This window comes from Cupressus sempervirens, chromosome 8 (assembly GCF_028749045.1).
Source record: "Cupressus sempervirens isolate cs-2001-9-10 chromosome 8, ASM2874904v1, whole genome shotgun sequence".
In the NCBI taxonomy this organism is placed as follows: Eukaryota; Viridiplantae; Streptophyta; class Pinopsida; order Cupressales; family Cupressaceae; genus Cupressus; species Cupressus sempervirens.
This window is the reverse complement of record NC_143125.1, coordinates 725,390,685-725,415,081: the sequence shown is the minus strand read 5'-3', so window position 1 is coordinate 725,415,081 and position 24,397 is coordinate 725,390,685. Positions and strand designations below refer to the sequence as shown.

Sequence of the window (24,397 nt, the reverse complement as noted above, 5' to 3'; positions counted from 1 at the left end):
GTACTTGCAGTTTCCATCTTCATCACAATTTTTCCATGAAAGACTAGTATTTGGACATATCCTCTTCAACACAAGTTGTCCATCATAGCCTAGTAGTTGGAGATGTCATCTTCATCACAAGTTTTTCATAGCATTCTAGTAGTGTCATATTTTTTCTCTAGATATAGATTTATTGTAGATCCATTGGATGCATCTCCTCAATTGACAAATATAAGTCATTCTAGAGACTTGTTGGCTCTAATATGTAGAAAGGGGTAATAAAGGGTCCTAGTGTGTCGAAAGGGACAATAAGACCCCTTACGATCCCATAAGATCCCTTAAGATGTTTTTTTTGCTTAGTATATGTGCACTAAAGACCTTTTGGCACTACTTAACCTACTAGTAGATAGTGAGTATTCATCATCATCATCTGATATAGTTTAACATCTATATCATTTATTAAGTGCAACCAAGGTGAATGTTAACTAAGTCTTCCTAGTCTCAAAAATCTTAGTAATCACCATAGCCCATTAATATGCCACCACCACCAGATTTAGAGGGCATAAAAAGTCAGCTATCCTTATGCTATGTGATAGACTTGATTTCATATGTTGTAATAATTTTGTTACTTGTCGACATGACTATGTATTTATGAATTATCATGTTATTTGGGTATGCATTTTTATCATTAGTACTAGTTTTCTACAAATACTATTATTTTTATAAAATAAATATTTATTTTAGATTTCTCATGAAGGTTATATACAACCATTGAATCCTAATTATGATTGAAGCAATCACAATTGGTGAGTAAGCAACTCGGTGGGTTAACACCACCATTCCAAAAAATTATTCAGAGTGGAAAAAGAAAGAACAAGAATAGAGTAACCTAGATATAGACATAATATCCCTTAAAAAAATTCTAAGTATATGTCCATTGAAGACCTTTTGTCATCACTTGAGCTACAAGTAGATAGTGGGTATTCATCATCATCATCACCATGTAATATAGGCTCACATGCATCTCTTACTTCTTTCCTTTTCTACTTTTCCGTTTGTATTTCTTCAGGTCCTTACTTATAACTTGTGTCATGGGTTAAAGAAGCTCTTTCCACTTTTTTCCATTAGATGGGTGGACTTTGTCTCTTTATCATAAGTAATTCCTTAATAGTTTTAATCTTAATAGAATTCATAACCATATCCTCCATAGTTAGTTTCCTTCTTAATCATTACAATATTTTCTCCTTAACTAAACATTTTGTAAGCAATCAATATACAATCACATTTTTCTCTTGGCCAATCCGTTAGGCATGTGATTGAACCTACAGATCCAAAAAAGTTTTGAAATCTGGGTTTGGTAAAAGAATAGTACCCGTTAAGACATACTTGATGGTTGTAATGTGTCCCAAGGGGTCATGTGGGGTCATAAGGGGTTAGATAATGTCCCTTTCAAGAAGTTATAGGATGGGCTTATGGCCTCTTTTGACACATTATAGCCATTAAGTGTGCCCTAAGTGGATCTAATACTATTGTTTTACTAGATTGAGACTGCAACCCTTTGTGGATCTACAAACACAATCACATGCCGAAAGGATTGACCAAGAGAAAATTGTGATTGTATATCAACTAATTACAAAATATTCATTTGAGGAGAGAATATTGAAATGATCAAGAATAAAATTGGCTATAGAGAATATGGTGTGAATTCTATTAAGAATGAAACTATTAATGAATTACTTAGTATTAAGAGAAAAATTAGACCTAGTTAATGAAAAAGAGTTGAAAGAGCTTCTTGAACCCATGAAAAAATTTATAGATGCGGACCTAAAGAGCTCAAAAGGGGTAAGAAACAAAGGAAAGAAGTAAGATATGCATGTGAGCATATGTCAAATAATGATGATGATGATGAATACTTACAATCTAACAATTTTTTCACATCGAGAAGTGAAAAGTGTTGTGAAATTATCCATAGAGATATGTGAATTCTATCCACCCACCTTCTCATCTCTCTCAATCTCTCTCCACACACACACACACACACACACACACACAAATATTGATTATTTAACAATGTCTAACTGTAGTGAGGGAATCTACTTTAATAAAATTAAACTTGATTAAAATTTACATGAGCCAAAAAAAACTCAGTTTTACATGTGAATAAAAATATAATTCATGAAGTAAAGAATAAACATTAAATAAAATATATATTTTCATTAAGAGTATAGGTTTAAATGAAATTCCAAAGCACCATGCAAATATTTTGTCTTTATTAGTTGTAGCTACAAATTTCAGTTTTATATTTAGTAATATGTTATGATTTTTCATTTAAAAAATAAAATTAATTAAACATATCTTATAAAATTTATACTACCCTTTTAATAGAGATTTTTACTTATATAAATTGCATGTCATCTACTGTGGAACCTTCTACACATAATAATTCGTCATTATTAAAAATCTAAATATTTTAAATAAACATATGAAGTTATATACACCTCCTCTTTTATAAAGAAGGAAACATCTAATTTATCCTAATGCCATCTAAAATTTATATCTAGTATCTAATACCAATAATTTATTATTGCCAGTAATTTATTATTATTGTTATGAACATTCTAGATCATATAGCAAGGTTAAGATGGTTAAGTATATACTTTTACTTTTGTAAAGAAACAACAAAATCCAATCTCCTTTAAATCCATGTGTGAAATACTTTTACTTTTATTAAGTATATATTATTGCTATTTTATCTAGGAGCATAGCCAAATTTACCTAGGGTGCGATCTTGATCCTAACTTTATCCTTTTTCATTGTAAGTGGCTTGCACTCAACAAGACTTGATCCATTGTGGTAAAGATTCATTGCATTTGAATTGTTTTGAAGATAGGAAAGAGTGGCTCATTCTAAATACTTGCAAACATTAAAATTTTGAAGGTTTAATTCCTAAACCTTCAAAATTAGGGTTTTAAGTTTTATTTTTCTTTCTAAAAATTCCAATGTTTCTTTTGTGAAAAGTTGAAGGACTACAAGAATTGCCTTATGAGATATTAAATCTGAAAGCTATTACAATTGAATGAACTTTAATATGGATGATTGAAGTGAAATATTGTTGTTTTGAAAGACATTTAATTGGTAAAGCTTCAAAATTAGGGTTATATTTATTATGGCAATCATCTTATATTCTTTCATTTAAATGTCTTAAAGTTGCATGTTTCTTTCCTAAAAAATGAATGTTTCTTGTGAGAAGAGTTGAAGGATTGTAGTCACTGCTTTTTAATATATTAAATCTGAAAATCTTAAGAAATTATATCTTACAAAAATGTTTCATGTATAGTTAATTTTAGATTCTTCATGACTCTATGATTTATATTAGTTTTTTAAACTCAAAATAAGACATGTTTTGATAGACCTTAAAATACAATTTCAAAGAATAGAAACTGAACAACCAGAAGTTAAGGAGAAAAATGAAGCTTACAAGATAGGAATGCTCACTAAAAGAGGGGTAAAAATTTTATTGAATACCAAAGAGAGCAGAACAACACAAGAAGCAAACAAAACTACAAAGCTTTATCCTAGTCCACAAGTTGAACGAGCATCTAAGATAAATCAAGGGGAAGCATCATATTATCAAATAATGTTCCAATCTGGTCCATGCTCAGAGGCTCATTTAGCCAAACAATCAGCCACACCATTCCACTCCCAAAGAATATGCATAAAAGGCATAGAATCCAAAGAGTTGCATAACTGAATGATGTTGAATAACCAAATCCAAATGTCATTCCACATGTACAAGGTTTCGACTATTCAATAAATTCACAACCACTTGCGGGTCTCACAAATAATTTTGTTCCAACCATGTTGATAGCATTGTTCCATTGCAACCAAGATAGCCAGGGCTTCCATGAGGTTATTAGTATGGTGGCCCTTGTGTATAGAAAACAAACATTGAATATCACCAAAACTATCATGCCCAACTCTCCCGATACCAGCTAGACCAGGATTTCCTCGAGAAGAGCCATCAGTGTTGATTTTAAGAATGCTTGCCTCAGGAGGAGACCAATGCCCCTCATGATTAACACGTTGAGAGTGTTGCCTAACTCTATTCCCAAAGCGGTTGTCGGAGACTGAGGGAATCTTGCCCTAAAAAGGGAAGCACAGGCATGAGTAAATACCAACATCTCTAAGATCCAAACCTCCACCAATGTCACATTTAGCTAAGAGTGTTTCATGAAGAGAATTAACAATTTTCCCCCACAGGTGCCTGTTCTCAAGATGCATATCATGAAAGATCCTCCTATTTCTCTCAAGCCAAACATGCCATAATATAAAGGAAGGGCCAATAGTTCAAGCAACCTAAAGAAAAGAAGTTTTGGAAGGGGGATGGCCCAGACGGACCCAGAAATCAGACAGAGAGGAAAAATGCTAGCATGTGCATCCCCACACACTCCACTAGAAGTGACAAATCTGTTTGGCAAAGGGGCACTGGAAAAAAAGGTGAGAAACAATCTCTTCACTTTTGCGGCATAAAACACAGATGGAAGGCCCCTAGAGGCCTCACTTGCCAAGATTCTTCCAAGTAAGACAATGATTGTAAACTAGAATCCAGAAGAAAAAGTTACACTTAGGCCATGAAATAGGAATGAGAAATAGCTCAGAACTCATTAAAAAAAAAAGGTCAAAGATACGACACAATAGAAATTTTCCTTAACTTTAATAGTTTCGATACTCATAACTGTTGTTGCAATTTACCACAAATATTTAATGGTTCGTCTTCTGGCACAATTCTTTTCTAAGATAATATTACTATGCCTTTCCTCAACTCGTGAATCAAATTTCAGATGTCTCTTAAAACTCAACCATTAATTGCTTCAATCAAACTTCTCGTACTAGTGCAGCTTCTGTCACCCCACCGAAGCCACTGAATGAATTTAAGATAAAGACTCTCTTCGATTCCTCTTATCTTCCCTCAGCTTGCAACTCTCCTCATAAATATTTTCTTTGAAGTCGACCTTTCAACACTTTATTTCATATAGGCCTGCAATCTTTAAACTTTATATTGCCTCACCTCTTCAAATTCTACAGGTTAACAATAATACAAACTAACTACTAATATCTTTTTTTACAATATTCCTATGCCTCTTCAACATAAGATTCATTTAATGAAAGACAAGCTCTATTTTCTTCAAGCTTACTGCACCTGAAGACTTTCAACAAATCAGTAAATTAAACTATCTTACTTTGGTCATGAATCAGTGACTCTTTAATGCAGCAGTCTTTACAAATTTCCTTTCATTTCAAACAAGAACCTTGAGACAAGTCTTAAAACAAGAGAAGAAAACAATAGCGACAACATTTTGGCTACATTACTACGACACTCTAGCTATCTTTATTAGAAAACAACAACTTTCCCATAGCTGATTCTTCCAAACTACTTGACAAAAGTATGATAGACATTAACAGCTCTCTCTTGGGATTCCTCCATATCTACTTTTGGCAACTTCAACACCTTGTTTAGGGACTGTTACAGAAATTCAAACTTGGCTCTCCCTAGAGGGAGTTGAGCCCAGCCTAGCTCTGATTTGATATTTGATAGAAAAGAACTGCTACTGCACATAGAAAGAGGCTTCCTATTTATTCCGAATACATTCAGAAATGTTAGTCACTTCCAATTGTTAGAGGATTTCAGCGGATTGAAACAAAAGTGATTACTGTCTTAACATATTAAATTCCGAACATGGAAGATGACTTAAAGACTAAATAAGAATCAAACTAGGGACTATTAATAGACTAGAACAATTGATTATAATAAACTGTAGATCACTATCTAATAAATTTGGAGATCATTTTTAATGTATCCCTTTCATGGAGGAGAAAAATATTTGCATGAGTCTTCCTTATTCGTGCAGAAATAGTTTTGAAGAGCTGAACAGGTTGTAAATGTGGAATAGAAAGAGGAGAGAGAAAATAATTTTTTCCCACAATATTAGCTTTTTCTTTACTTTTTTATCTGAAGCAACACTGTTTTCTTCATAACACCTAGAACTATCAGTGCAATTTCAGCCAAATCATCAAACAAATGAAAACATCAATATAAACTGTACGCCAATAATGTATGGATGAAACTAATCTACATTTCGCTGATGGGATGTAAGCAGAAGCTGAATCCTACTACACAGTCATTGATGCCCATGAACAATGGCATTTTCTCAAGGACGGGCAATCGAGGATTCCTCTCTTCCATATCACAGCTCTACAGCAGCTCAGTTCGTTGATACTCAAGAAGAGAAGGCAGCTCAAGATGAATTAGTTTCTTCAAATACAGCAATGTCTGCGGGTGCATTCACAAGCAGTGGAGTCTATAATCCTGGGGAGCCCTCAGACACTGTGAGAGGTATGTAGATAATGCCTAAGATCAACTGAGTAAGATCCTATCAGTCATAACTCGTCATCTTAGTTGTATCTAAAAATGATTTTATAATACTGATTTAGATGAATCCTTATGTCCATATGTATAAATCTACCATATTCTTTATCACCTTTTTCAGTATACCCGTGCAAAAGCCCTCAGCATTATTGTATCTAAAATGGTTTATAACTCATCAGTTTTATTGTATCTAAAAATTAATTTAGAGTATTGATTTAGTTGAATTTTTTATTTTTTATTATTGGTTTATTTTTTAAGTCTATATGCATATTTCCATTATATGAAAATTCATGTATAGATGAGGAAACAATGGAAGAGAAACCCAAACATTTGTTCTCAAGAATTCAGGTTTAGTCCATTATTTATAAGGAGATACATTATATATGTTTAGTAAAAAATACCAAAGAGCTAGCTAAGATATTCATAGAAGACAGTGGAGTGGAAGGCTGATTGTGAGAAATATAACTTCACAACTAAAAAAAATAGAAGTAGATACTTAGTGATAGGTAGTGGGTGCTGACCTCAGTGGTGGATTGTGTAGCAACAGTAGGAGCCAAGTTAACTCGGTCACCAAAAGAAGGTGGAGCTCGATAGACTCACCACATGACCAAAACTATGACCGAGTGAAAACGGTAAGCGAAGGAACTGAGTGAGCTTGGTAAGACTCGGTAGGAAGGGACCAAGTCAACTCAATAAGCACAGGGAGGGGAACTCGGTAGAATTGGTTGTGACTCAGTAGCAATCAAAGCATGAACTGATCAAGTGAGCACAAGGAGAGCTCAGTAAACACATGACCCAAATGAGTCAATAGCAAACTTGTTTTCTAGTTTACTCCATCATTAAAGTATAGTGATGATACCAAAAGAACATGCAATGCTGAAATTCTCAAATACTAAGCACCGTGCATAATGAATAGAAAGGAGACAACAATAAGCCAAAACAACTGGATCGACTAATATGTCTACTTGTTTACTTTCTATTCACAAACTAATTCAACTAAATATAAATCTAAGAGCATAGGGCTTCAATTAGAAACAAAATAATTTAACATACAACTTCTACTTGAAATATAAACTTGCAGTACTACAAGACTGCATAAAAAAATGCTTGGAGCAATCACTGCTTCACAGGACAAACAAGATGAACTTATAGAGAACAAGGAGAACAAAAACTATGTTGTTGCAACCTCTATCTTCTTCTTGTTCCTTCTACTCTCTGAACTCTTAGCACTTCCTTATGTTCTTTTTTTGGTCTATTGACTACCTTCTCATTGATTGAATGAGCCTTCATTCCCTTGTGTATTGCATCAAAAAACTTTCCCTCTATTTTTTGTGTTTGAACTTACCTACCGACTTAAGTGTCCTAATAGGGTGGATGGGCATGTGGCTCCAGGGACAATCAACCATTTTCAAATTTCTAACACTCTCCCTTTTTCCTGAGCCATACGCACAAGGATCACTCTTTATCCAAATCAATTACACCAAGACTCCTTCTTAGGTGCACAAAAATTTCTATGCCCAAAGGCTTAGTGAAAATGTTTGCTAGCTACTACTCAAACTTACAAAATTCTATTTTGATGTCTCTATTCTCCACCAACTCTCTGATGGAGTGATATATGATTTCTATGTGCTTTCTTTTTTCATAGAAGATTGGATCCTTTGATAGTATAATTAAGGAAATGTGGTCACAAAAGATTGTGGTTCCATCCTCTTGCCTTCGATTTTAATCTGTCAAGATTCTCTTTAGCCAAATAACTTGACATGTTGTTGGATTCGCTACTATGTATTCAATATCTATTGTAGATTTAGCAACAATAGGTTGGTTCTTAGATGTTTAGAAAATTGCACCCAAGCCCATATAGAACATGTATCCGAAAGTGCTATTCCTATCATCTAGGCTTCTAGCCCAATCACTATTAGTGTAACCAACCAACTTAAAAATATTATTGTTAGTATACAAAATTCTAAATCCCTTGGCACCATTCACATACCTTAGGATCCTCTTTCCCACTTGCTAGTGAGAATCCTTTTATGTTTCCATGAATTTGGAAATCAAACTTACTACATGCATCATATCAGGCCAAGTTGTTGTCAAATACATTAAGCTTCCAACCACACTCTTGTTTAATGTTGGAATCACACTTTTTCTGCAATCTTCCTTGCTCAAATTTAGACCTACTATTGTTGGTGTTGAGACTTTTTTACTATTTTGTATTTTGAATCTCTCCAAGATCTAATTTGCATACTTTTCTTAAGAGATGAAGATGTCATTATGCATTTGTTTTACTTCTATGCCTAGAAAGTACTTCAAGAGACCTAGGTCTATCATTTCAAATTCACTCTCCATGGCCTTTTTGAACTTATCAATTAGGCAATCATCATTTCTAATAAATATTAAGTCATCTACATACAAGACAATAATCAAAACCTTACCAATTTTTGCCTTGATGTAAAAAGTAGACTCAGCATCATTTTTGCTAAAGTCATTGCTCACAATGTATGAGTCAATTCTGCTATATCATGTTGTGGAGATTGTTTGAGCCCATATAGAGGTCTCTTAAATCTATACAACTTGTGTTCTTCACCCACAACATCATAACCAGGTGGCTACTCCACATATACCTCTTCTTTTAATACACCATTAAAGAAGGAAGACTTCACATCCATTTGATAGACCTTCCATCTGAGTTGGGTTGCAATTTCTATGATAGCACACACAATTTCCATTCTTGCAACCGAGGCATATGTCTCATCATAATCTCTTCCATACTTCTTCTTGTACCCATTGATGCTAAGTGTTCCTTATGTCTATCTATTTTTTTTTTAGCATTGCATTGGTCTTGTAAACCCATTTTACTCCAATTACTTATTTCTTCAAGGAAAAATAGTTAACTCCCATGTTTCATTTCATTCAATACAATCTATTTTCTCATCCATGGCTTTACACATTTCTCTTATTCCATAGCTTCTTCAAAATAGATTGGATCACTATGAGAAAATAATGCAAAATTTACACTCATCAAACTCTTCATCATACCTTTCTTCTTGGTATATCTCCCTTAAACTCTTAGTCTTTTTTCACAATAGGGAGGTGAAAGTGTGATCTAAAATCTCAGTGTTGTTTCTACTACTATTTTGCAAAACAACTCAAGGTTGTCTTAAACTACTAGGAGTTGACACTTGGCATGATTGAGGTTGCTTGCCTCTTTTGTCTTTGTCTACTACAATCTATGTTTGCAGCCCCATCATCTTGTTGATCACTAATATCATCTCCTTCTTTAATGGTTGACACTTTACTTAAAGTTCTTGAAGATTCATCTACCAAGTCATTCCATGACTAATTTTCAAGAAACTTCACATCTCTTGAAGTGATGATCTTCTTGGTGATTGGATCATACAACCTATAAGCCTTTGATTCTGAGATGTAACTAGTGAAGATACACTTCACACCTTTATTGTCAAGTTTTTCCCTTTGTTCTTTTGGCACATGTGCATATGCCACACATATTAATACTCTCAAGCATTCAACTATCCATCTATTTCTTAACCATGCTTCAATAGGAACCTTGTCATGAACTAACTTTCTAGGGCACTTACTTATCAAGTATATTGTTGTTGCTATAAACTCTCACACCAATATTCGATTGGTAGACCCTTTGCTTTCATCATGCTCCTTGCCATCTCAACAATGGTCCTATTCTTCCTCTCAGCCACTCCATTTTTCTATAGAGTATAACTGACTATAAGCTCCTTCTTGATGTCATCCTTCTTGCAAAAATTTACAAACAAATTAGAGGTATACTCTTGTCCTCTATCTGACCTAAGAACCTTTACATAGTGTCCACATTCTTTTTTAGCCAGGCCTTTAAATTCAACAAATTTAGAAAATGCTTCAAATTTGTTTTTCAAGAAATATATCCATGTCCTGTGAATGAAATCATCTATGAATGTCATAAAATATGTACTCCCCCTAATAGAAGTGGTTTGTATAGGGCCAACTAAATTTAAATGCACCAATTCTAATGGTGCCCTTGCATTCTAGAATTTTCAAAATTAAAGGGAAGCCTATGTTACTTACCCAAAATACAAGCCTCACACTTGTCACATGAATATACAATGCTTGGTAAACCATCTACCATTATTTTATTGGACAACAAATTTAAACCAACAAAGCCAAGATGTTCATACTTGAGATGCCATAGCTTGGAGGGGTTTTCAATTATACTCTTAAAAGCTCATTGCTGATGTATTGTTGTACGTGCATGCTCGGGAGGTGTAGCACTGACTTGAGAAGAGAAACATGTCTCTATCTTCAAGGGAAACATCTAGTTCTTTGTCATTTGGACTACTACAAGTATTCTCTTACTCCCATTCTTTTCATGAATGACACACTAGTCATTTTCCATCAACACCTTGTAGTCCTTTTGAATGAGTTATCTAATACTCATCAAATTGTGCTTCATAAGTGAGGAAAAATATACATTTTGTATCTCCTTCTTCTCACCTTGCTTGGTACAGACTATGATAGATCTATTTCCCACAATGGGAATAGTTCCATTATTTTCCATTTTAATTTCATGCTCGAAATTTCTATCAATGAAAGAAATTTTTTTTTATTACCACTCATGTGGTTGGTGCAAGCATTGTCCAAGTACCATACTTCAGTGTTGTCTTCTTCAAAAATGTTACACATGATGAAGGTTGTGAGATTGTTTGCATTTCCCATGTTCACATCAACCACATTTGCATTCTATCTTGATTGGTCAGTCTACTAGCATTCACTTACAAAATGCCCAAAATGCCCAAACTTGTGATAGTAATAGCATTCTGTATTGCTCTTGTTGGAGTTTTAATTCTTCTTACCTCCTCTAGAGTCATTTTGAGAGCACTTGCTCCCTCTTGATTTCTTACTCATCTTGATCTTTCTACACCAGCATTCCTTTGATCATTTCTTCCACAATCTCTACTTCTCAAGACTCTACCAGAGCCATTTCTTCCTCTCCTACTGCCTCTTGAATTCTCTTGAGCCTTGAAAGATTGCTCTTGGGAAATTGTTGTTGGTTTGTTGATCTGGTGCTCATGGGTTTGAAGAGTTCTCATCAACTCATCTATGGTCAATGTGGTGAGTTCCTTTTCTTCCTCAATATTCATCACAAGAATTTTCATATTTCTAAGGTAAACTCATCAATATCTTCTCCATAATGTTTTCCTCTTTGTATTCTTCTTCATTTTATTTGAACTAGTTTATCAAAGTAGAGATTTTTGAGCTGAATTCTACAATAGGTTCATTATCCTTCATTTGAAGGTTCTCAAACTCCCTTTTGATCATCTGTAGCTTCATTACTCAAACTTTATTAATTCCTTTGAAAGTTGTCTCAAGAATGTCTCATGCTTCCTTTGACTAATTTGCTACTGCAATCTTGGGAAAAATAGTTTTTGTCATTATTGTCTCAATTAGACATAAGGCATTTGCATTCTTTCTCCTTTACTCCTTCAACTGAGTCTTATGAAAGTTTGTGAGGGCGGCATACTATGTTGGGTTGGTCACATCATTGAGCTCATTCATCACCAACTCCCACAAATCATTAGCAAGTTCCATAATGGTTCTCATTTTCTTTGCCCATGTATCGTAATCGTTTCCATTAAAGGATAGTGATTGCCACCATGTCTCTCCTACATCTCCTACCATGTCAAATACCTAGAAAACAAATGCCCAAACTCAAGGATGTGAGCCCTCAAAGCTCTAATATCATGTGACAAATATTTAACTTTACAAATCAAAATTTTTTGCTCAACAAACAATGGATGTCGAGTGACAAGCATGGGTTTCGAGGAGCCGAGTGGTGGATTTCTCAACAATAGTGGCACCCGAGTTAACTCGGACACCAAAGCAAGGTGGAGCTCGACATACTCAACAAATGACCAAAACTATGAGTAAGTGAATGCGGCCAGCGAAGGAACATATTGAGCTCAGTAAGACTTGGTAGGAAGGGACTGAGTCAGCTCAATAAGCATGGGGAGTGGAGCTTGGTAGAACTTGTTGTGACTTGGCAGCAATTAGAACATGATTTGACCAAGTGAGCATAAGGAGAACTCGATTAACACTTGAATAATAGACTTCTTGTCTAGTTTACTCCACCATTAAAACACAGAGATGATAACAAAAGAACATGCAATGCTGAACTTCTCAAATACTTACCACCATGCACAGTGAACAAAAAGGAGACAACAATAAGATAATGGCTACTTGCTTGCTTTCTATTCATAAACTGATTCAACTAAATATAAAAGTCAGGGAGTATAGGGCTTCAACTAGAAATAAAATACTTTTACCTACAACTTTTACTTGAAATATAAACGTGTAGTGCTACAAGACTACATACAATAACACCTTGAGCAATCACTTCTTCACAAGACAAACAAGATGAACTTATAGAGAACAAGGAGAACAAAGAAGATCTTAAACAATAACTAAAATCCTAACTGCCAATCATTTTTAGTGTTAACTTGTCATTATTTAGGTTTGAACTAAATGATCCTAAATTCCCAACTAATATCAATGCATAGGAAAATATATTGCATAGGAAGTCTATCCAGTAGAATACTCAAGATCAACCGATCTAATAGTGCAGTCTAACTGTTGTGTAGTTTCTAAACAGGAGAAATTAATAGCTCCCAACTCTGTTCCTTAATTTCAACTATAGGTACGATGACATTTAGTAAATTCTTTTCTCTTGATCATTGTCTTTTGATTAACTCTATAAGTATTTAGACTTACTTAAAATTGTTGGCGGTATTAATTTCTAGCAACCACTCACCATCCAGAGTAATTGCTCAACCGCCCAATGTCCACAGCCCACAGTCTGCAAACAACCTAGCCATCCCAGCCATTCCGGCTACAACATAAGCAATCCACATTTAATTCAATACAATATTATAACATGTGTAATAAGTTTGGCTTGTATTCTAGAAAGTTCTTAGACTTCTATGAATAGAGGCTTAATGTAATGCATTTCAGCAAGGCAATAAAGCAAAGAAGCAATAATATAAAGATTTTTTATTGTGTTTCAGTTTTCTCTGTCTTTGCCCACCTTCATAGTGGTATCAAAGCATAGGCAGATTTTAGAGTCACAGTCCAGGCAGATTGTGGAGCTAAAAAAGAAATTGATGCTACAAGAAAGGTATGTTGTAGGGTTTAAAGGGGTGTTAATTCTTAATGGAATCATTCTCAATATTTTGTGGCAGACATATGAGATCAGTCCAACATTAAGTTATTGCATTTTATTTGTGAAATTGAGGCACCACTATGATTTTTATTATGTGATTATGAGCTATATTTTATCTTAAGTCATTAATTTTAAAAGGAGTTGGAGATCTGATTTTTCTTTTTGAGATAATCTTATTGATTTTGCTAACGTACTTAGGAATTCAAGTATTTTAAAAGATTTTATTGTTTTTTAAATGGCATCAAGCATGAATTAGTTTATGATTCCAATATTTTCTGGCAAAAATTATGATTGTTGGGTATCTAGAATGAAAACAATATTTCGTTCTCAAAAGTTGGTAGAGATTGTAGTGAATGAATTTTTAGAGCCATTGGATGAATTGTTATTAACTACAAATCAAAAGGATGAACTAAAGGAAATAGGTGAAAAGATATAAAGGCTTTTCAAATTATTCAACAAGGTTTGGATGACACTATTCTTGCAAGGATTAATGGAGCTACAATAGCCAAGCAAGCATGGGAGATTCTTGAAACAACATATCAAGGTATAAGAAAGGTAAAAGTATCTAAATTGCAGCCACTAAGAAGAGATTTTGAAAACCTCCAAATGAAAAATTCTGAGTTAGTAGATCAATTTTCAATTCAAATTATGAATGTGGTTAATCAAATAAGATTGAATGTTGATGAGCTAATAGATCAAAAAATTGTAGAAAAGATCTTAAGAAGCTTGCCTATTATATTTGATAATATTGTTGTGGCAATTGAGGAATCTAAGGATTTGTCAAAATTATCTATAGATGAGTTGTTTGGGTCATTAAAAAACTATGAAAATAGGTTGAACAACTATGATAATACTTCATTGGAGAATGCATTCAAAGCACAAATGACATTTGGCAGAGGTAGAGGCGGAGGAAGAGGAAATATAGGATTCAAAGGATGAGGAAGAGGATGGAATAATTATCAAAGAGAGGAAAGGAGTTTTGATCAAAGAGTAAGGAGAAATCAAAGTTTAAGCTCAAGGGGGCGCAATAACAATCAAGCATCAGAAAGGTATGACAGATCAAATGTCCAATGTTATTATTGCAAGAGGTTTGGTCACTTAGCAAATGAAGGTCGGAAGAAGCAAACAAATGGAGGCAAACAAAATGCAATTTTTTTTGAAAGTAATCTAGGGACATTGTTCATTACATTTCATGTAGCTCAAGAGAGCTCAAGTGATATTTGGTTTCTAGATAATGGTTGCAGCAATCATATGACAAGAAATAGAGATATATTTGAAAGCTTGGATACTTTAGTCAAGTCAAAAGTAAAATTGGGCAATGATAACATAGTGGAAGTAAGTGGAAAAGTTATAATTGTTGTAATGACAAATCTTGGTAAGAAATCTATTTCTGATGTGTATTTTGTACCCAGTTTAAAGCATAATCTTATAAGTGTGGTACAACTTAGACAAAAAGGTTATAAAGTTATTTTTCAAAATAACATCTGCACTATATTTGATATTTCTCCTAGTACCATGGTCATTTCAAGGGTTGAAATGATAGATAATAGAATGTTTCCACTTCACATGAAAAGCGGAGTGATGGATGAGGGTGGAGTGAGTTTCAAGGCAACATGTCAAGATCAATTATGAATATGGCATTTGAGGTATCATCATTTAAATTTCAAGGGATTGAGTTTATTACAAAGAAAGGAAATGGTAAGAGGCTTACCCCCGATTGAAGCACCATTTACTTCATGTGAAAGTTGCATCTTAGCTAAGAAACATAGGGAAAGATTTCCAAAAGAAATATCATATAAAGATTGGGCACCTTTAAAAATTGTGCATACTGATATATGTGGTCCTATGCAAGTGCCATCATTACGGGGGAGCATTTATTTTCTAACACTCATTGATGACATTAGTAGGAAGACATGGGTTTGTTTTCTTAAATATAAATCTAAAACATTTAGCAAGTTTAAGGAGTTCAAGGCATTTTTTGAGAAATAAAGTGGTCTATCCATTAAGGTATTAAGGTCAGATAGAGGGGGAGAATACATGTCAAATGATTTTTTGAATTATTGTAATCATCATGCAATAAAGAAGAAGTTCATTACAAGTTATACACCTTAGCAAAATGGTGTTTCTGAAAGAAAGAATTGAACAATAATGGAGATGGCAAGAAGCATGTTGAAAGGTAAGAATCTACCAAATGAATATTGGGCTAACACAATAGCTTGTGCTATTTACATCGTGAATAGGAGTCCAACAAAAATTCTAAGAGCCAAGATTCATCAAGAAGAATGGAGTGGTAAGCATCATTGTGTTTCCCATTTTAGAGTATTTGGTTGTATTGCATATGCACATGTTCCTAAAGAAACAAGGAGTAAACTGGATGATAAGAGTGAAAAATGTATTTTTATTGATTATGATGAACAATCTAAGGCATATAATTTGTTTAATACTACAACTAGAAAGGTCACTATAAGTAGAGATGGTGTGTTCAAAGAAGAAGAATCTTGGGATGGCAATATAGACAATACAATTACAAGCACAACTCTAATACTATATGATGACCAAGAAGGAAAAGACCAAGAGAATCAAGTAGATCAAACAAATGAGCAAGGGGGGACTACTTCAAGAAGTACACATGGAGATAACACACAAATCAAAGATGGGCAAGGAGAATCTTCAAGTTTGCAAGTAAATAATGACTCTAATCCTACTCTTGCATCATTGAGATCAAGGATCAAGAAAAATAAAACTAAAAGTTTTCAGGAGATTTATGAACAAGGGGATAGAATTTATTTACAATCAAATTTTGCTTTATTTTCTCAAAATCCTATATATTTTGAAGATGCAATCAAGGAAAAATAATGGATTAATTCAATGAATGAAGAAATAGAATCTATTGATAAAAATTGTACATAGGAACTAGTTGATTTGTCTAAGAATAAAGAATGCATAGGTGTAAAATGGGTTTATAAAACTAAGTATAAAACAAATGGAGAAGTTGATAAATATAAGGCAAGATTAGTAGCTAAAGGGTTTGCAAAAGAATATGGAGTTGATTATAATGAAACTTTTGCACCTATAGCTAAACTAGATACTGTTAGAATGGTACTAGCTATTGCAACTCAAAACAAATGGGTGGTTTATCAAATGGATGTAAAATAAGCCTTTTAAAATGGGTATTTCGAAGAAGAAATTTATGTACAACAACCACCAAGTTATGAAATCAAAGGACACAAACACAAGGTTTATAGGTTGAAGAAGGCAATCTATGGGTTGAAACAAACACCAAGGGCATAGTATAGTAGAATTGATTCATATATGATTAAGAATGGATTTAATAGAAGTACTAGTGAGCCAACACTATACACCAAAGTCAATAAGGAAGGTCAAATTTTGATTGTTTGCTTGTATGTTGATGATTTGATCTTTACTGGTAATCTTTCCATTGATATGTTTAAATCAGAAATGAAGAAAGAATTTGAGATGATAGATTTGGGTTTGATGAAATATTTTCTTGGTATTCAAGTAACACAAAATGACAAGGGGATTTTAGTTTGTCAAAATAAATATGCACAAGATGTTATGAGATAGTTTAGAATGGTAAATTGTAGTCCACTCTCTACACCTATGACAATGGGCACAAAATCAAGTAGAGAATACAATGAGAATGAATTTGATTCTACTCAATTTAGAAAGTTTGTTGGTAGTTTGATGTATCTCACAACAACTAGGCCTGATATTATGTATGCAGTAAGTGTAATTTCTCAATTTATGAATTCACCTAAGAACTCACATTGGCAAGTAGGGAAGAGAATATTGAGATACATTGCAAGGACTTTAAATTATGGCATAATGTATTCTTCTTCAGATGATTTTCAGCTAGTTGGGTATACTGATAGTGACTTTGCAGGAAGTATTGATAATAGAAAAAGCACATCTGGGTATGCATTTCATCTTGGAACATGTATTATGGCATGGCCATCAAAGAAGCAACCTATCATGACTATATCTTCAGCTGAAAAAAATATGTAGCGAGTACATCAGCAACATGTCAAGCAGTATGGATGCGAAGAGTCTTGAAAGATCTAATGCATGAGCAAGATGAGTCTACTACAATCTATTATGATAATAAGTCTATCATTGCACTACCAAAGAATCATGTTTTTCACAAGAGGAAAAAACACATTGATACTAGATATCATTTTATTTGAGAATCGGTTAATAATGGAGAAATCAGTTTGGAGTATTGCAGTTCCAAAGATCAATTGGCAGATATATTTACAAAGGCATTATCACAAGAACAATTTGACTATTTAAGAGACCAAATGAATATTGTAAACTTTGATGTAATTAATGACAAAAATTAAGGGGGAGTGTTGATGGTATTAATTTGTTGCAACCACTCACCATCCAAAGTAATTGCTCAACCGCCCACCATCCACAGCCCACAATCTGCCAACAACCTAGCCATCCCAGCCATTCCAGCTGCAACATAAGCTATCCACTTTTAATTCAATGCAATATTATAACATGTGTAATAAGTTTGGTTTTTATTACAAAAAGTTCTAAGATCTCTATAAATAGAGGCTTGATGTAATGCATTTCAGCAAGACGATAAGGCAAAGAAGCAATAATATAAAGATTTCTTATTGCGTTTCAGTTTTCTCTGTCTCTACCCACCTTCAAAAACCATATCTTAAATCTTCAAACCTGAATTGAACATGGGAAATTGCATCATTCTCTTGAAATGCTCTAACCATGAGCTCTGGCAAACTTGATGTACAATCTAATGTAGATTTAAGTTTGAAACCTTTTTATTTAATCGACAATTCTCATTGTGCCACACTCCAAATGCTTCAAGATCCAATACTTTACTTAGACTACAACTTCAATTACTTACCTAATGCTTTCAATCTATATTCCTCAATGACTTTTATCATTTTACAAAGGTTTCAATCTATATTCCTTAATGTCTTTTATCATTTTACAAATGACCTTTGGAGACTTCAAGTACAATCTTCTCTCTTCTTAAAGGGCCAAACCTTCTTTTATCTTATTTTTACACATCAACTGCTACAACTAATTTCTCACTTCTATTTCTACTACATTTTTTCTTCATAACCCTTGATCTTGTCTTCACATGCCTTGAACCTTCCAATATTCCACGTGACTATTAAATACTTTAGCAATCTCTTCTTTCACTTCTTTGGGAGACAACTTTTTTTAAGACATTCCTTTCTCCTCTTGATTTCTATAACAATAACAATCTGCAATAAATCTTCTCCAATTTCAATGCTGAGACCTTCCTTTTGTGATATGTGAGCCCTTTGTTTCACCCCTGATTAATTTTCTTAACTTCCATCATCCATTGTTTACTTACAAGCCTCAACTTTATAAATCTTCTCCAAAAGCTTTCTTCCTCAGTCAATTACAAACAAATCTAGAAATATTGTCAACCTTTGGCAATTTTTGTGGATATGATCTTCTTTGATCTTGTTAAATATATACTTTCATATGTAGCCAATATTATCAGGGGCTATTTTTCTTTATAGGGTTACAGTTCTCTTAATTGGCGATTTCTACAGAGATGTATTCATACCTTCCACAATGGTCCTTCACATTTCCTTAGCTACAACTACGAAGTTGATCATTTTCATCAAAGACCAATCATCAAATCATGCCTTCTTCAAAACATAGATTTAGATTTAGTGATAGAAACATATGTGACTTCAGCAATCAAATCTTCCAGAAACTCTCAAACATGGGCAATGGCTTACTTCTGGGCTGTCTTACATAACCTTGACTTCATCTTTCTACGTAGCTTATATTCTTAGAGACTTCATTTTTAAAAACATTTCTATTAGTATCCACCTCTTTTTTTTCTTCTTTTTTTTCACCAACATTTGCCAATCTTGAATTCATATTTTCTCGGTCAGGTACAGCTTCAAACAACTATCTCTTTATTTTATTTTAACTTCTTTCACAATATCTTGGACTTTTTTTGAACAAACTCTATTTTCAGCTACAACTGGATCTCCAATGTTCCTGATAATTTAGCTACAACTAAATCTTCAAAAGATCACTTTCATAACCCTCTTCTTTATGATTTCCTCCATAAATTTTACTTTTGAAAGTATCAACACTTAGCTTGCTGACTCCAGCGTCTACAATAAGTCTGGTCTTCCTTTCTACTGTTACAATAGGTCGACCATAGCTATTTTTTCTCTAATCTAATCATGGATTCTGGCCCTTCCCCTAAGGGAGTTGGGCCCAACCTAGCTTGATACCAATTTGATAGATCTCATACCAATATGAAAGAGCTGAAATACAGACACACAAAAGAAAATAATGGAAAACAAAGCAATGTGTTACAATTTTATTGATTAACAAAGTTGATTACATTACTTTTATTTATAGAATGTTTCTCACTGTAGAAGATACATGAAGAAGTTTAAGATCTTAAACATAACTAAAATCTTTACTGCCAATCATATTTTATTCTGACTTTTAACTGGTCCTGATTTTGGTTTTAACTAAATGATCCTAGATTCCTAACTTTTATAAATGCATGATTATCCTGTAGAGGTACAATTGTTGTTGGTGGTGTAGATATTATGTGCAGTTCTAGTTTAATTGACTGCATGCATGAAGGAGAATATATTGCATAGCAAGTCTTTGATAATAACAGCTTGTCTAGTAGCATACTCCAACTGACAATAGACTACAAAAAATAACTTTCTCCACTTTATGTTCACATATTGTTTGGGATCAGACACCTTTCTCAAGACCCGCTCATATGCTTTAACAAGATAAAAATATCTATCTCTTGACAGATATTGATTTGAAAATATTCTATGACTTGACCACGTCTTGGCAACAATATAGCTTTTACAAACTCTCTCAATTCCAAACCAAACTCTTTCAACCCAAACCAAAAGATACATCTTACACAATATTTTATAAAATGACAAAAATATGGAACACGTTATCTCACCTCCTATTCAAACATTTTACACCTAAACCATCAATGCTAACTCCCACAACTAATTATAACACCAAGTATTTGAAAATTAAAACTATGAATCAACTAAAAATGGTGACAGCAGATCACAAGAAAATATAACTTTCAATATTCATATTGATCTAGCTGCACACAAACAACCAATTACATAACCTCTATAAATAGAGGATTCCAGCTATAAAACCAGTAGAGGAAAATTCTAGGCTTTTGACAAGTGGATGGCTGCATGAGCTGTAAGACTTAGTCCACAAGGAAATGTGGATTTTATAGAGTTGTATGTCCTATTCTGGAGGACAGCATCCATATTCTTTTAGCAAGAAAATCTGTAGTGATTATAACAGAAGCTGATGTGAATTTGACTGGCATGGGTTTTTGACTATTTCTAACAGTATTCATACAATTCATCCACATACCACATACACACAATACAAAAAAGTCTTCTTTAAGGACTCTCAATTTTTCTTTTGAAGCACCCATGCATGCCATTTTTCACTTTTACCTCTACCCGCATACAAAGCCACATATCTTTTAAACGTTACATAAAAAACATAGCGTACGAATTTCCATCTCGCCACATTACGCATAAATTCTTTTCCAGTGGTATTTCAATACAACGTAACTCTGAAAGCACCTAAACTTACACTGTGCAATAAAGTTCAAACATTCAACTTCATCTTCAAGCAACTAGGCAGCATACCAACCTTTCTCATCCATTCTTCTTTGCAGTAATCACTGCAGCATTTAAGCTGTCACACAGCAGAACATATTCTCTTGATCTGTTTTAATTCACTGTAACTTTCACAAAAGAAACCAAATGCTCATTTTTCAACTTCATTGCTGAGACCATTTGGAAGTGAAACGGTCAGACTTCAATATCCTCTAAATTTGAACATCAATAGAATGTTTTAATTGATTTGGGTATGATTCACTTTAAAGAGTCAGAAGATCTAAACAATATTCTAAATACTATTATTTTGATTTCTTTACAATTTTGACTACAGAGTATTATGAGAAGAGCTTGATGAGTTACAGAAACACGTTCTCCAGATCCAGGGCCTATACTTCAACATACCTTGGAGTTTCAAAGTATGTTCATGTACACATATTATTTTTCCACAAATATTTATATATCCAAAAAACGATCCAGTCCTTTCTTTCTCTGGAATTCGATGTAGGCATAAAAGGACAGGGAAATATGATGTCTTTTTCTCGGATAAAGCCACAGATAATGGAGGCGGCAAGACCAAGCAAGGTTTGTATAAATTAGCTATGAATTGAACAATTTCGTTTGTGTAAGAATTTCATAACGAATTGTTTGGTGCAGAAATATAGCCTACCATATTATCTTTTATCCTCTTTATTTGAGGTTACTTTTTCCTCGTTTAGATACTAATTTATCCTCCTTGCTGTGATCCATGAATTCTGGACACTGATTTGGTTCTACAGTATATATTGGTAAGCAGCTACTTTCACGAATTTGTTTAACAGGTAGTAAGTAACTTGAATTCATAGTAATTTTGAAGCTTTGACTTATAACTGAAATGTTTACTGTTTACTGCAGGCGGCTTTCAGGACGAAGAGATGGCTGCTAGATCTTATGATCTGATGAATATCAAGTACAAGGGTTCAAAAGCTGTGACAAACTTTCCTGTATAATTTAATATATTCTTTCATACTTATTTGTAAAAATGAGACACTAATATAAGTATATATTCATGAAAACTGTATTTTATCATCTATGTTAAAGCAATTGTTTTCTGAATTTTTCTTCTCTACTTCTGTATATCAAATGCAGGTCACAATATATGAGAAAGAGTTCAAAGAAATGCAAAACATGAGTAGACAAGAATGTATACATTTTTTAAGGAGGTATTTGAATTTCCTACCCTACATGCATCCATTGACGTTAGGCACATGTATGGAGTTGTGTATTCTAATTGTCATTCAAAATAACTTAATTTTGATATAAAATATAATAAACTATTGCTTCTTAACTCATGCAAGCGTTGAGTTCTTAATTTAGATTTTAATGGAATTGTGATTACATGCTCCAGTTGCCCCTAAAATGTGTTAATTTTGCAGGGCTAGTGGTAGCTTTTCGAATGGTTCATCAGTTTATCGAGGAGTATCAAGGTGTGAGTTTAATTTATTTAGATGAACTTAGAGTTGGGCTTAACATGGCTCTCTAAAATTTAATTTAATAGGTGAACTTAAAAGTTGAGCAATAAGACCTAGAAGTATGAGTGCAATTTATAGAAATAATTAAATAGGTGAACATGATGCAAGACTGATTTGTTCAATAAGATCTAGAAGTATGAGTGCAATTTCATAGAAATCATTAAACAGATGAAAATGCCAAATGTAAAGTTTAGAACAATGATGTATGGATGAAATAAATTACATTTGAGATATACTGAGTGGTCAATAGAAATAGAGCATTGAGATAATGATACTGAGGATACAATCTGGGACGTACAGAGAACGGTCAGGCAAGTGGCGGGCTATGATTGGGACATTTGGAAATAGAACTAGTTTGTACCTTGGAACATTCGGTGAGTAAACATAGTCTACAGTCTAATATTTATCATAAATGCAGTACATTCAGCTATTGAATCATAAAACTGAAGTATAATGGTCTGTGATTTTCGTTGAACTCACAGAGAGTGAGGAAGAGGCAGCTGAAGCTTATGACATTGTGGCCATCAGATATAAAGGACTAAGTGCTGTTACAAACTTCGAAAAATCCAGGTATGATGTGGAAGCCATAATGAAGAGCAATCTTCTTCCCCTAAAACGGAAAGAACAAAGCACTAGTACTGCAGCACAGGATACGGAAAACAGTATTGGAAGGATTCTGAAAGATGAAGCAAATGCCAAGAATGATATCACCGAGAGCACAATTAATCATTCCAATGCTTCCATTGAGGAGCCTATTCATGCTTCTCCAGTGATATAGGGTTTTAACTGTCTGTCCCAATATGGTATAATTAGAACTTAGTGTAACACGTTCTTTTTGGTTTTCAGATTTAAAACTTAGTTTGGATTTATAACTAGAATAAATCCAGACTTAAACAAGATTTTTATACACTTTTTGCTATATGTTTAACATTCAAGAAACAATTTGTTTTTTCAAACTATAATGCCGTGACTTCTTTTTTGCACTCCGTGTCTTACTCTTATGGACCCGGGAACATGCCTAAGAAAGTAAGGAGTCAGGGAATAAAAAGCGATTCAGCACTGACATTATACTGAAGTCTTATAGTAGTCGGAAAAATTAGCTGCACAATTAAAACCTAGCAATAGAAATCAAGTTGTAGCTGCTTTCTCTCCTTTGTTGATAGTATACTTTCTATGTCTTCAATGGGTCTCTCTTTTGTATTTGCTCTCTCTTATGTCCAGCTCATCAGAGCTCTTAGATATAATGAAGGAAAAAGGTTATAATGATAATTGAATGAGCAGAAGCTCAGAAAGTCTGTAGTAAGTAGTAGTCTGTAATGTTATGAGGGTAAGGATAATCACCAGATCCTCTTTTATGGTAGCATTACTTTGGCTTTCTATAGAACTTTTTTCTAGGCTGTGTTGATGAATAATTGACATTTTATGTTTATGGTTAGAGGCCATGTGCCATTCTGATAGGGTGATGATCATTTATTTTCGATTATTTTTTCTGAATATATATTTTAATATTATAAATTAATATAGAAGGTCTATTCATAAAAGAAATACTGCATTCAATAATGTTTTGTTCCTA

General features: G+C 33.6%; 1 protein-coding gene across 1 annotated transcript; it reads left to right on the top strand.

The window, feature by feature from the left end:
• The first annotated feature begins 6,177 nt into the window (after positions 1-6,177).
• LOC149544496 (AP2-like ethylene-responsive transcription factor PLT1) lies at positions 6,178-23,602 on the top strand. The gene is made up of 9 exons (XM_089795975.1): positions 6,178-6,373; positions 21,648-21,732; positions 21,822-21,898; positions 22,093-22,101; positions 22,208-22,296; positions 22,442-22,515; positions 22,729-22,779; positions 23,125-23,198; positions 23,307-23,602. Exons 1-9 carry the CDS (start codon positions 6,178-6,180, stop codon positions 23,600-23,602), a joined length of 951 nt encoding a protein of 316 aa, XP_089652101.1.
• Positions 23,603-24,397: the final 795 nt, after the last annotated feature.